The 22,263-nt window shown below is 34.9% G+C and overlaps 1 protein-coding gene across 4 annotated transcripts in view; it reads left to right on the top strand.

Moving 5' to 3' along the window:
- HYCC1 (hyccin PI4KA lipid kinase complex subunit 1) overlaps positions 1-22,263 on the top strand; it is an 89,670-nt gene that overhangs the window by 61,881 nt on the left and 5,526 nt on the right. For 2 of the 4 annotated variants that reach the window (XM_082631925.1, XM_082631924.1), the window contains 3 exons: positions 3,164-3,280; positions 6,255-6,342; positions 7,037-7,196. In XM_082631925.1, coding sequence (XP_082488051.1) covers positions 3,164-3,280; positions 6,255-6,342; positions 7,037-7,196 — 365 coding nt within the window. Of the gene's footprint in view, positions 1-3,163; positions 3,281-6,254; positions 6,343-7,036; positions 7,197-21,845; positions 22,142-22,263 lie in introns of all 4 variants that reach the window. The other 2 variants (XM_082631927.1, XM_082631926.1) reach the window with 2 other exon arrangements.

A 22,263-nucleotide genomic window follows, 5' to 3' on the forward strand; every position in this document is an offset into this window, starting at 1 on the left:
GAGAGATCTTCCATTATCATCTTTTCTATAGTAGCATCTTCCCACCCCAGTTTATTTCCTTTTAGCACTTATAACACTGTTATTACCTTGTTTGTTCACTTGGTATAGCCTGTCAACTGCTGGAATATCATGAGGTCAGGAACTTTGGTGTTTTTTTCACTGCTGTCTCCTTAGAGTTCAAGAGAAATGCCTGGCATACAGTAAAAACTTAGTAACTATTTGTTCAATGAATGAATGATAGATGATCTCTTCCACTTCAGATTTGTGAACCATTAAGTCAAATTATGATTAAAGGAAATAATTCAGTTTTTATTTTTTAAAAATCTTTCATTGATAAATGAAAAATTCCTGAAGTCACTTGCTACAGTTTGGGTAAAGTTTTAGTAGTTATTAAAAACTAACTGCTAAAAAACAAACAAACAAACCCCCCTAACTGCTATGATCTGAATGTTTGTGTTCCCCCCATCCCCAGATTCTTATGTTGAAATCTTAATGCCCAATGTGATGGTATTAGGAGGTGGGGCCTTTGAGAATGGGATTAGTGTTCTTAGCCAGATCTCCCTCTCCCCTTCTGCCATGTGAAGATATAACAAGAACTCTCCAACCTTGAAGAGGGCCCTCGCCCGACCATGCTGATACCCTGATCTTGTGATTCCAGCCTCTAGAACTATGAGAAATAAATTTTTGTTGTTTATAAACTACTCCTTCTCTTGTATTTGGTTATAACAGCCCAGACGGACTAAGACACTAACCCTTTGCACTTCTGAATAAAGAAGTAAATACAGCCTCTAACAGATAATTGCTCATTTCCTTATAGGTAGCTAGTAGAGAAAACAAGAGAACCTGGAATCCTATTTCTTTTGTGAATTGAGAGAACTATCTCTCTAGTTCTTACCTAAAGTAAATTTAAAAGTTGATTGACCATCCTAGAGCTATGGCAATGTTGTTTTTTAAAAATTGTGTAATAACAGCAATAACTTATTTTTCTGACCATATTCTCTTTCTTAAACCCTATACTTCTTTCCTGATTTCTAAACCTGTGTATCCAGTTCAGTAAACATCTTCATCAAGATGTCCCATAGATACCTTGTAAGAGTTAGAACTCTTTCTCTTGCAACTGACTGATACCTACGTAAAACTACCTAATATCAAAAGGAAAGTTTTTGGCTGTTAGTACTTGGGAAGAGTAGGGATGGAACTGGCCTCAGGGTCAACTAGATGCAGAGGCTCAATTGTTATCAGGCTATTCTCTCCTCTCTCTCTCTTACCTCATTTTCATCTGTTGGCATTATACTTGTTTTTTTTTACTGAAGATAGGCTTCTTCTATGTGGTAAGAGCAGTGACCACAGGCAGCTAAAAGCTTACATTGTCTTCCTTTAGTGAACGCAGGAAAAAGAACATCTCTCCCAGGTTCACTATGAAAAACAATCCAGCAAAAGTTTCGATTGTGCCGTCTGAAGCTTATACAAACCCCTATAGGGCCAAGTTGCGCAGTAGTATTATTGGAAGAGTACTGTATCAGGTTAAATATTGGTTTGGCTGTGTATTTGTGGCTATTTATTTTTCTTTCACATAAAAGTCCAAGCTGATAGATGGTCTGAGGGCAGATTGACTCTGTTTCTAAAGTATTCAGGCTCCTTCTTTCTTGGGATTCTACCATTCCCTATGGTGTTACTCTTGTCTGTATGGTGATGGATCACTACTATTACATCTGCGTTCTATCCTGAAAGCAGGGAGAAAGCGAGAGTGGAAGGCAAGCAGCTGCCTTTTAAGGGTACAGCTTAGAAGTCGTACGACTTCAGTTAACAGACCACTGTCCAGAACTAGTCACATGGTCACACTTAGATGCAAGGAAGCCTAGGAAGTATGGTCTCTAGCAGGTGGCCATAGTTCTAGTTAAAATTGGTTGGGGAGTGTGGAGGGGAGTGTGCCTTTATATATGTTATTAAAAGGAAGAAGGGAAAAATAGATCTTAGAGTAGCAATCTCTTGTCACAGGCAGTTTTATTGTCAGCCTCACCATAATCACATGGTTATACTTAATTTTATAGGGGGAGACTACTTCCTAAAGGTAAGAGGGATAGAGGTACTATTAATGGAAGACATTGGGGGTGGGAGAGAGGACATGACAGACAAAACTGATACCTATATTGTATACCTAAAAATAAACATATCTGAAACTTAGCACCTTCCAAAACAGTATGTGTTACTTGTCCTAATTGATTTAGTGGCACTACCAGCCAGCCAGCTATCCAAACCCCCCAATAAATGTGGCGATAATTATACATTCCTCTTATTCTTGCCTTTTCACTCCCTGATGATAGTATGTTACTTTGTTTTTGTTTTTTTTTTCTTTTTTGGCTGCATTGGGTCTTCGTTGCTGCACACGGGCTTTCTCTAGTTGTGGCGAGTGGGGGCTACACTTTGTTGCAGTGCGTGGGCTTCTCATTGCAGAGCACGGGCTCCAGGCGCGTGGGCTTCAGTGGTTGTGGCACGCAGGCTCAGTAGTTGTGGCTCATGTGCTCTAGAGTGCAGGCTCAGTAGTTGTGGCACATGGGCTTAGTTGCTCCGCGGCACGTGGGATCTTCCTGGACCAGGGATCGAACCCATGTCCCCTGCATTGGCAGGCGGATTCTTAACCACTGCGCCACCAGGGAAGTCCCCTCTTATGGTATTTTAACATTAAAATTTTCAATCTATCTGAAATTTATTAAGATATACTATATGAAGTTTGAGTCTAATTTTAGAATACTTTTTTGGAGCCTGCAGTTTGTGTCAAGAACTTTATCGGGAATAGAGGATCATACCACTGATCTATTCATGATGAATAGTGCTGAGCTTCATGTTTTATGGTTTTATGATAACCAAAAATCATTAATAATTTGGTCAATAATAATGATTGATCAAAATTAGTGAACCAACTCTGAGAATCTGGTTCACTTACTTTATATTAACATACCCCCAGCTTTCTACATTTTTTCCCAGTCTAACTTACTCAGTAAAATGTTACAGACAAATGTTCTGTTTTGAAAGATTCTTTGTTTCATTGCTGTTTGGTTTGTTATGAGAGCATACCTCGTACATTGTTAGCTTATAAATGTTAAAAAATAAGTTACCTTAATTTTTACTAATTTTACAAATATATTTATTTTGGTCTTTCTAGAATCTGTGTTTGTGGATATCCTCGACAACATGTAAGAAAATACAAAGGTATAATTAGCAGGATACCGGTTTCTTCAGGATTCATGGTGCAGATGTTAACAGGAATTTATTTTGCCTTGTAAGTTTATTTCATATACAAAGTTAACCTTTGATCTCTTTGGAAAATTATAGTCTGTTATTTTATTGTTGCTATATTATTATCTCAATAAACAATCAGCATATTTTTGTGAAAAAAATATGAATCAATATCTTGATAATAGTTTTATTATTTAAAACATATCTTTTAATATTCCAAAGAATTTGTAACCAACTAAAACACTTCATCGTCTTTCTTTAATTCAGGACAGAATGAAAATTAGTGACACCTAAATACACTTACAGTTTCTTTCTTCATTACTCAATTTTTTTTTTTTGCTGTAATTTCCAAGTAGCATTTTTTCCCTAATGAATATCTCTTTTCCATTTCCAGAAATTTTAATTCTTGAGAAACATCTTAGAGCCTCTTGCATCAGAGTTTATTATGAATTTGCTATTAATTTCTAATATTGATGCTCAGTCTTACTTGATACTTGAGATATTAGTATTTTTCTTTGCACCCTATCTTTTACTACTTTGTACTTCTCTTACTACACATATTTTACTATACTTTATATTATATTCACTTGATACCTTAATTTTCCCCAGTAGATTATAAGCTTCTTAACTGAAGGCAGAATTTATGATCTTTGGTCCAAATCTGGCATGCTCCCTGGTTTTTAAAAAATTTTATTGAAAAGCAGTGATATCTGTTTGTTTATGTATTGTCTTTGGCTGCTTTTGTGCTATAGTGACAGAGTTGACTAGTTGCAATGGAGACGGTATGGCCCACGAGCCCAAAATATTTATTATCTGGCTCTTTAAGAAAAAGTTTCTTGACCCCTGTGTTAGACCATTAATATTGTCCCACAGCTCTTAGATGCTCTGATCTATTTTATTTTCTCTCCTCTTTGCTTTGTGTTTCTGATTAAGTTCTGTTGATCTATCTTCATGTTCATTGATTCTTTCCTTGACTATGTTGAGTCTACTAATGAGCCAACTGAGGGGGTTCTTCATCTCCGTTACTGTGTTTATTTCTAGCCTTTCATTTGGCTTTTTCTTATAGTTCCTATCTCTCTGCTAAACTACCCGTCAGTTCATACATGTTGTCCCTCTTTTCCACTAGAGCATTTAATATATTAATCTCAGTTATTTTAATTTCCCGGATAAGTACAACATCTGAGTCATTTCTGAATTTGGTTTGGTTGTTTTTTGTCTCTTGATAGTGGGTTGTTTTCTTCTTGCTTTTTGTGTGCTTTGTAGTATTTGATTGATCATTATTTTGTTCATGGGTAGGACAGTAAAGATTGAGATAAATATTATTTATGCCTGGAAATGGATATGCCTCTTTTCTGGGATACTAGTAGAGTTTTTTTAGGCAGGAGTGAGCTGGGACTGGATTCGTTGCTGCTATGATTACCTATATTGCACCACCTACTTCAAATTCCTTTTATGTTACCTGCTACTTATTGCTGGAGGGTTTTTCCTCAATACTCTTGCTCCATCCTCAGCTTTTAGCTTTCCCGGTGTGTCTATACCTCAGAGAGGGTCTCTCTCCGTGTTCTTGCCCCTCCTCCAGCAGTAGAGTGCTGCTGCATGTTTCTAGATGTGTACTAGCCTGGTTGGGGGTGGGAGGGAGGGGAAGTGGTGTTTTCTGTTGTCCTTGTCTGGCCTCAGTTCTAAGCAGGCCCTATGTCCCTGCTTATCTGGGTGGGAGTTCCTCAGTGGTCCTGCCCCTCCTCCAGTGGTAAGAGACCTCTGGCCTTCCTTCTTCTCAGCATAGGATGATTTCCTGATCCTCCCCTACATGTAGAGGCTTTTTTTCTTTTTCTCTCCCTCACAGCAAGAGTGAGTTGGTCTTCATCTCCACCCTCAGGGTGAAAGGGTTTTTCTGCTCTTTCCCCAAAGGCTTTAAACTTTTGTTCCACTGAAAGTGTCTGGCTGGATCTTGGTGCCTTTCCTGCTCTGGTGGCCACTCTTCTCCTTCAGGCCTGCACTACCAAGAGCAGCTTTCTCTGGTCCCCCGCCTTGCGCTTAGTTTTTCTTATGAGTGCCTAAAGGTGGTTTGTGGAGAAGAGCTTATGAGTGGGTGTGACGTCCCCTTGTATCTGCTTCCAGAGTGTTTGTACTCTTGTACTGGCCCACACCTGGCTTTTAGAAATTTGTTGAAAAGTTTAGCTGAATTCTTTTTACCCACCTGCATTGTGGCCTCACTCTCTTCAGGGACACCTGGCTGCCATTGGGTTTCGGGCTACTTGGTTGCCCTGTGACCTTAGCTGCTTGTTGGATTCATGAGAAGTTATGATTTTGTAGATTACCTGGCTTTATCTTGTTTTTAGGGTGAGAGCAATGCTGCTTCCATTTTTTAGGCCTCACTTGCACGCTTGATGTAATTCACACTTCTTTATTTTGTTGTCATATGAGCAAGCCATTATTTCTCTGTCCATTCCATCGTTTAGCCAATTTTTAGGAAGAGTTTGGCCATATCTTTGAAAATTAATATACACATGCACTTTTTTCCCAATATCTCTGTGATGTTTGCAGCATATGTCATGTACACTTCTAAATGACTATGTGAATGCAAAGAAGTAACTACTTAGGATGCTGCAAGCCACAGTAGTTGTAGATTTTCATTAAAAACCATGGGAGTTACAGAGTAATTTGACCATAAAGTGTTCTGAACATTCTAAGGTATATAATTTATTATGCTGTGACTTGTTTTGAAAGCGTAAAGTGCTTCGAGATTGCCTAGCTTTTTGGTGTCTGTTCTATAAATAGACATGTTCTTTAGAGAAGAAATGAACATCTGTAAAATTTTCTTTGCTATTAATAGGCTTTCAGATACAGTTGAAAGGAATTCAAAGATTTAGAAATATATATTTAATGAGGGTGGAAGGCTAAGCAATGTGCTAATACGATCTATTATTTTCCTTATTAAAGATAAACAATTTCTCATTATATCTTGTTTAGTTATATAGAATTAATTTAAAATAATTATACTTCATTTAATTTTATAGTTATAATGGAGAATGGGATCTAGCACAAAAAGCATTGGATGATATTATATACAGAGCCCAGCTAGAATTATATCCAGAGCCATTGCTGGTAGGTGTCTCATTTATGTAAATTTTGTAATTTAAAATTTCTCAATTTAAAACTATAAATTGAGAAGTAGCCATTTGTAGTGCATTAATACATTATTAATACTCAGTGATTCATGTTCCTGTTATAGTAGAAAAATATGTTACTCGAAAAAGGTATATATTATTTGAAAATTTCATTAGGCTAACGTCTTAGCCTGATATGAATAGTCATTTTCACTTCTAAGAATATTCTCATTAACATGCTCAAGCTTCATTTATTAATTGGCATTAGGCATTTGGAAATATAATTTAGTATTTTGGAATTTTAAATTTCATCACATATATTTTTAACCATGTTTCCTTCTGCGTTCTTACTCCTCATTTTAGAGGATCTTATGAAAGATCTTGAAGGAATTATTCTTTTTAAAAATCTGTTAAAATTTAGCATCTTGGGATAAACAACAAGGTCCTAATGTCTTGCACAGGGAACTATACTCAATATCCTGGGATAAACCATAATGGAAGAGACTATAAATAAAGAATGTGTCTGTGGATAACTGAGCGAGTTTGCTGCACAGCAGAGGTTGGCACAGCATTGTCAATCAGCTCTACTTCAATAAACAAAATTGAAAAAAGAATTTAGCATCTTGTTTTATCTAAGGGTATAATAATACATCTGTTTAATGCCAATCTTGAACTATATTTTTCCTTCTTAGGTTGCCAATGCAGTACAGGCTTCATTGCCTCATGGTGCCATGAAATCTAGTAAGGAGGGTACAAGGTGTATTCAAGTTGAAATCACACCAACTTCTTCTAGAATATCGAGAAATGCAGTAACCAGCATGTCAATAAGAGGTCATAGGTGGAAAAGACACGGTAAGAAATAAAACACTCCTCAAATTAGAGGATCGTTATTGCTGTCTCCTTCTTCTCTGTACTTAAGGTGCTGTAACTTGTAAATTTAGTAGATAATGCCATAGTGGCATCGAATGAAGAGCTGTTGGATCACCTTTAACTTTTCATTTATTACCCATGCGTGGCAGGCAATAAGAATACAGAGCCCCTTGTGTTACATATACGGGTGAAAATTTATTTGAACATTGTATTGGCTTTTAAATTTTATTTCAACACAGTAGGAGAGTAGGAAATGCATGTTTCAATTATTAATACATTTTGGGTTTCTATTCACAACTATTTGCAAATATTCCTTAATGTTTCTGATTTTTCAACTCTTTAGCAGGTAAACTTGCTTATTGAAATGGAACAACCAATAGGGACTTTAACATTTTCTTCTGGACGTCTTGGTAAAGAATCCCATGGTATTGATACAACTCTAGGCATTTCTATTTTCTAGAAGTCAATTTTCTTGTAAGATTGTTTGTTTTAGTATCCCTTCTTGACTGCTTCATTTTATTATTTAAAAACTCTACTGGAAGTGAATTTTATTTACCATGACCTTCTTAATGCTTTCTATCTCTCTCCGTTTTCTTATAACTTATTATTTTTTATTTAATTTCTTACTCTTTTTATAACTCGCCTCCTACCTAGAAGTTGTTGTAGTGGACAAGAATCAGTGTAAGGAGATTACTATCACTTTCCTAGAAGTTAACCATAGAATGGGAAGCAAAAAGCCATTTCTTTGCTCCAAGCAAACATATATATTGGAGTAAAACAAAATCGATTGTCTGTTTTCTCCTTCCTACAAACTGCAATGAAAATGGTAGCTCCTTTTTGTATATTTGATAGTTCCAGTTCTCTCTATGATATCTATAGAGAAAATGCAAAAGTGAGAAGAGTGAGATTATTCACTACGAAATAGAAAGTTGATGATGAGAACAGCTGCCTTTGTTTCTACTCAGGGAATCTAGGAGACAGTATGTCCAAAAAAAAAATGATGATGAAATTTTCCAGCTTAACCAATGATCATTTTCAATCTTTTCCTTTTTTAAAGTAATGTGACCAATTCTCTTTAGGAAGGCACAAAAGAGGTGGTAAATATTTGCCATTATCAAGGCAAATTATGCTACTGTTTAAAACATACAGTCAGCGTCTAAACATACATCAGTTTCTTCAGTGAAAATTATGCTACAGTTTGGGACTAGATTACAGGTAGAAAGTCATTTAATTAGATATCACCATGTTCCCCTTTTAAGCATTAAAGCAAGTGAAAATGTGTACAGAGGCAATGAACCAGATCATATGTGTCTGTTGTGGCCATAATTGCTCCAAAATTACTACTACAGGAAATGCAAGAATGAATTTTAGTTCCTTTTTCACTTTCCATTCTTTCTATTTAGGTGGACATATTGGGAACTAGGGGAAAAATATAGGTCCTGCAGTTAAAAATGTGAAATATTGAAGTTTAATTGTATTTGCACATATGTATGTGTGAAAGAAGATTTGTGTATGTGTCCATAAGTGCATTTAATGGAATAAGATGTGTACCGTGCAATAAAATAGAAATCATTTTCCAGAAATATTGTATAGCAGTAAATTACCAAAACAAGAAAAGACTACTTGTATATATTGTATATACTAGATTCTTACATATCTTCCAGATTTTATATTGGCTACCACTTGAAGGGTTGGCACAGTGTCTTAAGGCTACAGCCTTAACCTTACTTGTCACCTGTCTCCCTACACTTATTCAATCTTTTTTTTTTTTTTTGCGGTATGCGGGCCTCTCACTGTTGTGGCCTCTCCCGTTGCGGAGCACAGGCTCCGGACGCGCAGGCCCAGCGGCCATGGCTCACGGGCCCAGCCGCTCCGCGGCATATGGGATCCTCCCAGACCGGGGCACGAACCCGTATCCCCTGCATCGGCAGGCGGACTCTCAACCACTGCGCCACCAGGGAGGCCCCACTTATTCAATCTTAACAACTCTTAACACTTGAGCAACTCCTGTTTATGATAACAAAAAAGTCAAGGATGAGGATTTAAAGAGAACGAACTGTGAAAAGCAAGTCAGGCGCATGTAGAATGTAGCTAAGTCTTGTTTACCACTCTTCTGCAGTATGAATTCTCTTTATCCAGTGGACTCTAAAATATTCCTAGTCCAAGGTCCTTATTTATCTCTACAGGTAGGTTGCATTCTCCCTTTTTAGAGTAGTCTTGGCTTTCCTTCCTAGAGCAGTATTTTTCATTGTTATCCTGTTTTGCTGAATCGAAAGCTTTTCTGTTTTCCATCTCCATGGTCCTGATTCCTATTTGAACATCTTATCATTGTCCTGGGCTCTAGCTGACACTGGCTTCTTGTGGGGAAGATAGGTATCTTTACTACAGTTCTTAAATATATAGATCATTCTCAAGTTGTAAATGGATTTTTAAATTAAGTTTGTTTATATAAATTATGTTTATTATATTACATTCACATATGAATTATATATATAAATTATAACAATTTTATTTATACATTAATTTTTGCAGAAACAATGTTAAAGGGCATGTGGATTCCAGGGTGATCCACAAAAGCCTTATCATCTTATAATGTTTCTGAAGCACAGCACTGTAGAATGTAAGCTTAGTTTATGACTGTGTGAAAACACATTTAGAGTTTCTTTGTTTGATGGAATGCTAAATGTGTTTCGTGTTCCACCTCTATCCCTACCCTTCCCTTCCCACACCAACCCTCTCAGGAGGAGGGATTTCTTCCCACACCCTGAACTGTATCATACGGTAGGAATATGGAATATGCAACTTTAAGGCAGTGATGATGAGGGTTGGGGAAGGAGAAGGGACAAGAAACATGAACTTTAAGGAATACTCTTTTTTTTTTACTCCTTGTCTTTTTCCTTGTTATTGCTAGTGCTGGGAAAGAAGAAAGCAATTGGCCCTTTTTTTTTTTCTTGGATCTCTTCCCTTTTTCTTCTCTTTTTTCTTTTATTTGTGTCTTTTTAAAAAATTGAGGTATAATTGACATATAACATTAGTTTCAGGTGTACAACATAATGATTCAATATATGGATATATTGTGAACTGTGATCACGATAAGTCTAGTTAACATGCATTTCCACACATAGTTACCCTTTTTTCCCCCATGATGAAAACTTGTAAGATCTTCTCTCTAAGCAACTTTCAAATACACCATACAGTCTTTTTTTTTTTTTTTTTTTTTTTTTTGCGATAGGCGGGCCTCTCACTGTTGTGGCCTCTCCCGTTGCGGAGCACGGGCTCTGGACGCGCAGGCTCAGTGGCCATGGCTCACGGGCCCAGCCGCTCCGCGGCACGTGGGATCTTCCTGGACCGGGGCATGAACCCGTATCCCCTGCATCGGCAGGTGGACTTTCAACCACTGCGCCACCAGGGAAGCCCACAGTCTTATTATTAACTATAGTCACCATGCTGTACATTACATCCCCAAGACTTATGTTTTTATAACTGGACGTTTGTACCTGTTAATCACTTTCACCCATTTCACCCACTCCCACTTCCCACCTCTGATCTCTGTATCTAGGAGTTTTTTTAGATTCTGTATATAAGGAATCTCATATGGTATTTGTCTTTCTCTGTCTGACTTATTTCTTAGCGTAATGCCCTCAAGGTCCATCCATGTTGTTACAAGTGACAGGAGTTCCTTTTATGGATAAATAATATTCCATTGTATGTATACCACATTTTCCTTGTTCATTCATTTGTCGATGGACATTTAGGTTGCTTCCATATTTATGTCTTTATTTATTGCCTCTCTCCTTTTTTCTCCATTTTCCATCCTCGCTGGGGAGAAGAGGGGCAGGAGTAAATGAGATTGTCCCACAGAAGCAGCCAAGCAGAGCTTCTTTTTCTCTTTCCATCTCCCTTTTTCATTAAGGAATATAGATAGTTAAACCATTAGTGTGTTTGTACATCTGAGTCACCAAAAATTGCACATGCAAACAAATACATTAAATTGGAGCAGTTAATCACATGTATTCTTTTTCTTATTTGTAACAGAAAAAATCTCTTTGTCTTTACAGCCAAAACCCATTCATGGTTTAGTCTTTCAGAAATTAATTTGGAGCAATTTTAATCATTTGCATTCAAAAATGTTTTTCTGAGCTCTTTTAGAATGTATCAGTATTTCAGGATTCTCTGAAGCTTCACAGATCTGCCATTCTTTTCTTAAAGTTAAGAATTTATCTATAGTTTATATTTTAATGGCAAACGTTCTTTTGGAAGGTAAAAAATTACTTTAGCTTTAGCATTTCCACACATTTCAGAACACATATCCCTTGCCATCATCTTATTATTGTTAAATAACAACCCAAATTTCTAGAATCATATTTTGGACGGTTCAATTTTTAAATTATTATTATTAATAGACTTTATTTTTAAGAGCAGTTTTAGGCTCACAACAAAATTGAGTGGAAAGTACAGAGTTGCCATATACCCTCTGACCACTGCCCTCTGTCAGCATGCTTTATCCGCCCTGACTATCAACATCCCAAGCCAGGGAGATGTCGCAAGGCCCTGTAATTTTAATTTTGATCAGACAGTGACTAAATAGGGTGATTTTTAAAGAAAGGTTGGTTTCAGCTGAAGTATTGTTTTGGAGAGACATGTTTGAGAACTAGTGTGTTGGCCTGATTTTCCCCACTTTTCACTTAATTATTTTAATATTGTACTGGCGTGGCTTAACTTAATGTTGTGTTTTCAGACTTTTTAAACTTTGTGTATAAATTTTTGAGAAAGGTTTAATGAATTCATAATTCCATGTCAATACATATGTTTGGAAAGTAAAATTACAATGTAGAGTTGCTGCTTTTGAATTTCAAGGGTCATAGTTTCAGAATTAATAGCTTTATATATATTTATATAGATTTGTTTATATATATTTGTTAATTATTTTAAGCATATTGTGTTTCACTTAGTGTGTATTTTTTAAACCTAGATTTTTGAGCCACCTACAGATTGAGGGCTATTTAGAAGTCATAATTTGAAAGTAAAATGCAATTAGAGAAAGATAATAATTGAATAAAGATTTTAAAAAGCATTAAGTAAGGTAAGAGAAGAATGTGAGTAGATTATGACCATCACAAGAATCAAAATGAAAATTCCAATAAAAAAAATAAGATAAAACAGTGAAATAATCAATTTTTTAAATTAATAATAAAAATGCAGTTTTATTTTCTTAAATATTTATTACGTTTAAAAAATAAACAGAGCTAAAAGGGAAACAGAAGGTATTTCTTTATAACTATGTTTCTGTTCTATAGTTATTCTTAAATGTTGCTTCTAAAGCTATCTTCATTATCTACCATTTCAGCTATGAGAGTCCTTTTTCTTAAATCCCTGAATGATTCTCTACAAGATTCTATTATACAATCTATACTTATTTATTTCCTTGTACTTTTCCATTCCTTCTCCTCTCCTAGAGCAAATTTAATTGCTATTTTTTTCTTCATCTGTTTCCTCACCACCACCACCATTATGACTCACTCTTCTTCCACTTTTTAAAAAATTATCTATACTTGGAACAATGTAACAACTTTCCTCCTTTCTTTTAAAATGGTTGTTGAAATACCCATTCCATAAAAGTCCCCTAATTAAGTTATGGTTGCAAATAATGAGTGCTTATAATTCTTGCCAACTAGTTATCTGATAAAAGTCTTATCTAGTGAAATCCTAATTCTTTATTACTGCCCACCATTTTTCCACTTGTGTATTTGTGAGATAATGAGACAAGTCAGTGAAAAGCATTTCGGTATGCTTTAAAGCACTATGTAAAGGCTGACTTTTATTAATTTAAAACTATTTACTTTGTTTTATTAACTGCTCAATAATTGTATTCTTGATAAGCTTTTTTTAGCCAGCTTGCTATTCAGATCATCCTGTGATTGATTAACCCTTTCATTGGCTTTCCTCAATTTGAGACAAACATGTTTAGTTTGAGTATAATATCAAACAAAAAAGTATACATATGTGATATAATAGTAACGATCAGTTTAATGATTTTTTTGTAATTTCTAAAGCCCTGAGGTATAGTACTCTATTATCTGACATGTATAACACCATTACAGTCAGGATTTTTTAGAATGTTGTTTTAATACTTGTCTCAATCCCAAATTGACAGGTAAATAGAATAGATTGAACTTGTATTCTCATTTATGTACGGTTACAACTGTTTGCAACAGGTAGGTGTAACAATAAAAGCAATATTTGTAATCTAGATTCTTTGAATTTTGCCCTGCTTTTGGTCCTGGCATATGTTAAATGGTTTATTTTTATAATATTGCATTTCATTATTTTGACTTAGGAGATCCAAGAGTACAAAGTTTTAAGCAGTGAAAAAGAATGGAAAATAAGTACTATATATATTTTTAAGTCTTCTAACTTAGTATACCAAATCAGTACCCTGAGAATTTTAGAGTATTTCATTAATTATATGGAATGTTTAAGTGAAAAATGAAACAAAATATAGTTTACATAGAGTGAATCTAAAGAAAGTGGTTTCATGTTGTTACAGCTGTATTGCATTTTCAGCATTAAGTTCCTATTTAAAGGATGCCAAGGTAGTTAAATAAGTTTAAATGATTGTAATAAAATTCAAAGATACCTGCGATTATGTTTTTTAAAAATGACAAAAAATGTGATTTGTTTCAGTTTTCCCAGTGATTTAGGACCAACTTATTAGATGAGATAAGAAATGGAACAATAGGGCTTCCCTGGTGGCACAGTGGTTGAGAGTCCGCCTGCCGATGCAGGGGACATGGGTTTGTGCCCCGGTCTGGGAGGATCCCGCATGCCGCGGAGTGGCTGGGCCTGTGAGCCATGGCCACTGGGCCTGCTCACCCAGAGCCTGTGCTCCGCAACGGGAGAGGCCACAACAGTGAGAGGCCCATGTACCGCAAAAAAAAAAAAAGAAAGAAAGAAAGAAAGAAATGGAACAATAAAAAGATGCAATTGGAAAATAGTTTATTTAAAACTGATTATTTAAAAAAATGGATATTGATTTAGAAAATGTTAATAAATTTCTGTCATATAATAACATATTGATAAAATAGGACATTAATAACTTTCTAACTGTTGAACAAATTGGAATAATTATAAGAGGTATATTTTAGTTAAATATTAAAAAAAAGATTATTTGTAAATATTTCAAAACATTTAAGCTAGTCTTTCTAGATATTGCAGAAGGTAAATGCCATAAATCTTGACACAGAACATTTATTTTGTGAATCAGATTTTATGACTTTATAAGTAAAGCATTTGAGGAAAAACAAAATTGCTGATAGTTATAAAAGCATTTTGAAAAATGAAGAAATGGTAATTTTAAACTCAAAAGTAGCAAACTTTAAAGAATTGGCTACTGGAATTCTACATGTGCAATTAGAAATTTATAATGCTTATGTTTTTATTTTAAAAGTTGTTATCATTTTGAGAAGCTCCATTATTTTTAGATTCTAAAATGCTGTTTGAGGAACAAATTTTCTTTTTCCAATATAGATGATAAAACATTAGAACCAAAAATAAGCATTTCCTTCTGACCAAACTTAGCATTACATGAATTTTAACTGACATTTTTGATATTGACCTTTTACTCATGGAAGACAAAATAATATATTAGAAAATATTGGGTGACACAGAGAAAAAGGACATATTGACCAGAGAGCTAAAATACAATTGACACATGTGAACATTAGGCTTAAAGAGGAAGACAGTAGTCTTAAGAATTCTGGCCAACTTTAGAAGCAAACAAAAAATCTTAGTTTATTTCTAGATAAAATAAAGTAATTTTCTCTACAGAGAAGCAAGATAGTTAAAATTATTGGTTTTATGAGGCAAAAACAGTTGTTTGTAAATGACTGTGTTCTACATTTTTTTTTTTTTTTTTTTTTTTACTAAGGATGCCTTATATAATTCTGGCTGTAGTTAAGGAACTTATTATTTATTGTTATTTATTATTGAGCTTTACCCTTCCCCCAACCTTTTAAGGAGCATTTGTTGTACAATGCACACAGAGGAAGAAATAAGCTTTTATAGATAGTTTTTTAGTAGATGTTGCTTGCCTGTTTTTGGTCTCTCTGGTCATAAGGATCTTTAATCACGGAGGGTTCACCTGATCCAGCAGCAGTGTTGGCAGTTCTCAAAGAGATTTTTTTTTATACTTGAGACTTAATAAAGATGGCAGAAGTTATTGCAAGTAATTGAATTTACCTCGATAAGGAGAATTGTGTCATTTACTATATACACAAGTTAAAGACTTGCCTGTTCTTACTTAAGGAATTTGGTAATATTTCCTAACCAGTGTGTCCGTAAATAAATTCTTCTTGTCCAGACTGTGTTTTTTCTTTGTGACCCAGGCCCCTCTTTTCTTACCTGGGAATTCTGCTTCTGGCTTCAGGATTAATATTACTAAATCTTAGTAATTCATGTTCTTGCTCAGAGTGCAGCCCCTTAACTGCCAGGACCTTATTCTGTGTTTCTATGGCAGCTTTACTTTACTCTAATCTGCCTTGCAAATTACTGGCCCAGGCTGTGGACTGTTACAGTGCTGTTCTTTCTAACCCAGGACACACTTCGTGCTCAATATTTTGTGTTATATAGATGTGACTTCTATTGATAAAGAATGCTAATAAAGTACCCAAATAATTTATCTGTGTATTTGTCAATGGCTGCCTATTGCAATCAGAACAAAGTCTGAGCTCTGTACTATGGCATAGGTGGCCCTGGTGATGTCTTACCTACCACTGTGACCTCATCTGAAGACCACTCTCACCTTTCCTTCTAACCCTTCGACGTTCTAAGCCATTTCTGCCTTAGGGACTTTGTACTAGGAAGTGGGGATATTTGAGCTGAGATTTGAATTATTAATAAGTGACAGCTTGAACTCTCTTCCTCCACATTGTTGTGTAGCCAGTGCTTTTTCATCATTCAGATCTCAGTTCAAATATCTTTTCCTCAAAGAGGTTTTCCCAGACCACCCATCTAAAGTAGACTTTCTCCCCACTACCCTGCTTACTCTTTCCCATTATTCTTTTCTTCATTGCATTTTCCACTATCTAAAATTCTCTTGTTTACTTAGTTCCCATACTACAATATAAGTTCTGTGAGGGCAGTGTCTTTGTCTGTCTGGTTGGCCATTGTATCCCCAGAGTCTAAAACAATGTCTAGCACATAATAGGTGCTCAAGAAATAGTTGAATGCATGAATAAGTGAATAAATGATAAATTTATAATATAGACTGAGCAATTTGCTTATTTTTTCCTTATTTTATTGAAAAACAGTGCAACAACATGATAGTAAACTGGGTAGAGGAATATTCACTTATAATCCCAGTACTTAAAGAGTTACCATTTTACAGTTTTTTATTCCATACGTATATGTACTTTTCATAGTTATTCTCTAATTAATTTTTTTTTACATACTGTGCTTTTGTTAACACTGTTAAACATTTTCCCAAGTTCTCCTAGTAAGTCCCATTATTTTAATGGCTACATAATACCACATTGAGTTTATATTCCAGCATTTACTTAACCATTTCCTTAATATGCTAAATAATTTGTTTCTAACTTTTTGCTATTATGGATAACACTGCAATGAATAGCTTAATGAATATAGAAAACATTTGTCTTCCATTGAATAGAATGAATTGTAAACATTAAACTGGGTAATATGAAATTGTTCAGGTATTTTATGACATTTAAAATATATCTTATAAATTGTAAAGGAATATGTATGACTTTCTTCTGGGTTCTACTCTAAAATACTTTTCATAATTAATGTCAAAATTTTATGATACAGATTAATTTTTTTTAATGTTAGCTTATTTTATTGATTTTGCAAATGAATTTGCAAGTGCCTTAGGTCATAACCAGGTTCCTTTCTTTTTTTTTTTTTTTTTGATTCACCTTGATTGTCTTTTTTTTTTTTCCAGATTCCTTTAGACTTATGAATCAGTCTGAGTACAGAGTTGTGTAAACTCTGTGAATAATAAATTGTTCCGTTATTTAAATTGTCGCTTTTAGTAAGTAGGGCAGCTGTGAAAAAATAGAAGCTAAAGCTAGGATAAAGAGTTTCATGAGTGACATAATGGAATAGATATTTGGGGTTATAAAATTACATATGAGAGAAATCACAACTTTTCATGATCGGTTTTAATGATATTTGCAGTTTGTTTCACCTTTTTTTTTTTTCTCCTTCAAAGCCAGAAGAAATTTTGTGGGGAGAAATGATTTGAGTGCCTTTGAGAACCAATTTGGAAATGTCTATTAAAAGTATTCTTTAACTCTCCTCATATCTATACATGGAGAGAATATTACCTATTTATAGAGGTTATACAAATAAAATATTGTCTGAGAAGTTTCTCTTTGGATCTTCTTTGAACTTTTCAAATTATTTGAAGTCAAATGTAAATACTGTTTTTTTATAGGTATAGAACAATCATGACACATTTTGCATAAAATTTTAAGTTCTGGGCTTTTAAGCAGATTCTATTTTCTTATTCATTTATATTCCCTTAAAATGGTCTTTTTAAAGAAAGAATAACTTTCTCTTCTTATCATCTGGATAATATAATAAAAGAACTATAGATTTAAAAATAAAAAGTCTTTCTGATGTTAATAAGCATTTTACTAAACCTACATTTAGAGGCAGCTACTACACTTTTCTAAAACAAAAAGCCTTTGCTTTTCTTTGCCATCTAAAAATTTTTTTTATTTTGGCCACGCAACCTGTCACGTGGGATCTTAGTTTCCCGACCAGGGGTTGAACGTGCACCCCCTGCACTGGAAGTGCAGAGTTTTAACCACTCGACCACCAGGGAAGTCCCTAAAATTTCTTTTATGCTATACATTATTTTTTCATTTTATCAAGTTGAGTAACACATTCCCAGCTTACCTTTCTCATTCCTTCTTTATGGTCTTTCAACTTTATTTATTTTAATAATTTCACCTCATAACTGGAGATTCATTCAACTTATCAAACAAATGTTTATTAGGCACGTACTTAATGCAATCTACTTTCCTAGGAACTAGGTATACAGCAGTAACCAGATAAAAATCCCTGACCTCATGGAACTCACATCTAGTAGACAAGATAAATACTTGTAGGTTAGAAAGTAATGAAGTGCTAAGAAGAAAAAGAAACAAAGTAGGGAAGAGGGCATATGAAATATGGGGAATATTGAAACTTGATGGGATGATCAGGGAGGACTTCACTGAGAAGGTTTTGAGAAAAGACCTGAAGGAAGTAAGGAGATGAGCCACATAGCTATGTGGGGAAGAGCATTCCAGGCCTAGAGAATAGTAAGACCAATAAGAAGTTGTGTGTAGGGGGATTGGGTCACAGAATTATATAGGGGAAGAAGTTGGAGAAATAATGGAGAGCAAGATAACATAACAGATGTTTGTTATGTAATTATCTTTCTTTATCCTGTAATTTTCCTGAGAATTATATTTCTTTTCTTTCTAGCTCTGTGCAGAATTACATGTTTTTCTTTCTATGAATTTACTTTAATAAGCAGTTTAAAAGTTTTGTGGTTTTTACCATTTTTGAGTGATAAGATACATAAATGAATTAAAGATTTTTGCTTGTGGAAAAACATATCTTGTTTTTCCACATGCCAGTTAATTTCATGATTAAAAAAAATTAATGTTATTTTTTCTTGGGCTGCAGATCTTTACCATTATCCCAGTGAATGTGATTAGCAATCCAATTGCCTATTGCTCTTTTATATAATATTCTTGTCATTTTCTAGTTTTTCCTGCAAAATTCTAAATTTTCACATTGCAGCACCATTTTAATTTTCATTGACATCTTTTAAAAAATAAACCCAATTAAAAAAATAAATTAACCTTGAGAGTTATGACTTATTTAGGTTTTCTTAGAGATTTATTTGCTCTTGCTCTGTGTTCAGCCAAGTAATTTATTTGCTTTCTATGAAATGACCAGGAATCTAAGCAAGTAAGTTAAATGTAATTGAAAAACCTCTATCAGAGAATATTTAACTCAAATTGACTTTAATGAATTGAAGAGTTAGAATTTATAGTATGTTTTACTGTTTAGATCCCCCATACAATAGTTGTTTTAGCTCTTTCTGAACTTCAGTTTCCTTGTCAATGGGAGTCAAATTGCCTGCTTCAGAGGTGCACTAACACATTATTCTGAGAATATAATTGAATAATATATGTGAACACTCTCAAGAAAATTATTTAGTGCCAACCAGTGTGTAGATTGTTTTCTATTCTGTTAGGCTACTTATGCTTATCTTTTAAATTTTTGTTAAATTTTAGTAATCATTGGCTTTGTTATGTCTGGATAATTTCAACAGTTTATAACTATTTTGGACTAATGATCCCGTTAATAGATCTTTTGTGAAACTGCTTCTACAGTGTAAATGGACAATTGTTGGTTGTCACCAACAGTGCCATGCTGATTTTACTCTCAGTTACAGTGGCCTCTGGCATTTACCTCAGTTAGACTTTACTTGCCCTCACTTTGTTTTTGTTTTTTTTAAATTAATTTTTATTGGAGTATAGTTGCTTTACAATGTTGTGTCACTTGCCCTCACATTGAAGACAACTATTAGCAATGGGGAATGGGCTTGTTTGGAACTTCTTAGTCTCATTAAACCTCTATTAGGGAAGCAGAAGTAGCAATGTGATACTGCCTCACCAACATGCTTTGGTCTGTCTAGGAAATAAAAATTTCATTTAGAGTGTATTCAGTCAAAAGACATGGATGGACCTAGAGTCTGTCGTACAGAGTGAAGTAAGTCAGAGAAAAACAAATATTGTATATTAATGCATATATGTGGAATCTAGAAAAATGGTACAGATGAACCTATTTGCAGGGCAGGAATAGAGACACAGATGTAGAGACTGGACGTGTGGACATGCAGTGGGGGAGGAGGTGTGGGATGAACTGGGGGATTGGGATTGACATATACACACTGCCATGTGTAAAACAGATAGCTAGTGGGAACCTGCTATATAGTGCAGGGAGCTCCGCTCAGTGCTCTCTTTTGACCTAGGTGGGTGGGATGGGGGGGGGGGTGGTGGGAAGGAGGTCCAAGAGGGAGGGGATATATGTATACATAGAGCTGATTCACTTTGTTGTACAGCAGAAACTAACACAACATTGTAAAGCAACTATACCCCAATTAAAAAAAAAAGGTTTATGAAGCGCTAGGTAATTGGGAAATTAATATACCAGCGCATTGGCCTACCAGCACAGGGCAATATGAAGCTTGGAGGACCTTTGGAGGTGCATATTGCTGCTGGGTATGGAGTACCCAGAGCATCCATAATAACTTTCATTTTAAGTTTTCAAAATTTGAAAGAATCAGAATAGAGCAGTGGTTCCTAAACTTTGCTGCACATTGGTCATGTGGGAACTTTTAAAAATCCCAGTGCCCAGGTCATACCTCATACTGTTTAAATCAGAATGTCTAGGGTGAGAGCCAGGCATTCGTAGTACTTAAAGATGCACAGCAAAGTAGGCACCCACAGGAATATATGGTTCTGGCCGCCAGTGTTTTGCCTGTTACTGTTTCACATGTTGTAGCACCATTCAGGAGACCTTGAAATGAAAAATATTTGAAAATAGTGGGTAATGTCCCTCACACAGATTTGTGTTCTACATTTTAAAAGAGTATATACTGTTTTACATAGTCTTATGGTGTTTTGAACTTAAACTTTCATTACTGGTCCATGGTAGACATATTCATGTTATTTTTTCCCCATCTGTTACGGATATTTCCTTGACAACTTCAAATAAACCATGGCTTTGTGATTTGAGACACAATAAAATGTCTACAAGTATTAACTCGTTAGGAGTTTCATTCCTTTGTTTTGATTCCAAATGACCATTTTCAGAATAAAGGACCAATAGCCAATTTGTTTTTCCAAATCCATTTTTATTTTTCTCCAGTTTAGTAATGAACGGTTACAAATTAGCCTAAATTTATGGAATTAGTATGAGTCTGAAGGAATAGACTGTTTAATTATGTCACAGCCACATTAATATTTACTAATATACAAGATGATTGGTGTGTGAAACAAAAACTATACCTGTAGCATTACTAACCATGATATAAGTGCATAAGCATTTTTCCAATATCATGGTTTATTAAGGCAGTCTCAGTGTAATCTAATAAAAAAATTGTGCAAGGGGAATTCCTAAGTGGCTTGGTTCCTCATGTTAAGAAGAGCTAGAGTTTTGGCTGTAAATCCTTGAAAATTTGCCTAAAGCTTGACATAAGTTCAAGTGGTCACAATATTATCTTAAAAATAATAGAAATTCTATTTTAAACTATAAAAAAATTTCTGTTTCATAGTCCACATCAAATATGTGTGTGAAAAAATACAGAACATTAATTGATGCTCTGAGTTTTGTCATTGTCATTTGAAATTAAAGAACATGACCCCATTGTCTCCAGTGCTGTCAGAGTATGGTAAATTATGGGAATTTCTACAGTGCAAATATTTGGCTTAACACCTAACATTCACTCGTCCAATTTTTGTTTTGGATCATTTTGCTTTTCTTGTTTTGCATTTTTATTTTGTTTTGTTTTCAGCCATCATTTTGTCTTATCATCTTCAATTCTAGAGCAACCTGACAACAATAATGATACTACTGAATTGGGCATCCTTGTCATTCCTGAGATTAGTGTCACAAATGTGGCCGGAGAGAGGACCGGGAATGGGGAAAAAGGCAGAACACTAGGAGAGATTGATGCTCAGCATATACAGGGTGTACAGGAAACAACCACAGATCCTAGAACTGAGAGCAAAGGCTTGCCAGAGATCAGGAGGCAAAAATCTGTAAGAAAAATGATGGAGGATGGAATAAACTCACCTGGCAGAGTGCAGTTTTAGCAGAGCACTTTATAACTGCACTCCAAGGTATCTCATGGCAAAGGGTCACTGCTGCATGTTTTAAGCAACAGTTGCACAGTCACAAAAATTTTGCATGCCACCTAATCAAAATGCATGAATTATGTACCACAGTTTCTCAATGACTCTTA

Source organism: Mesoplodon mirus (genome assembly GCF_964341445.2).
Source record: "Mesoplodon mirus genome assembly, chromosome: 9".
NCBI lineage: Eukaryota > Metazoa > Chordata > Mammalia > Artiodactyla > Ziphiidae > Mesoplodon > Mesoplodon mirus.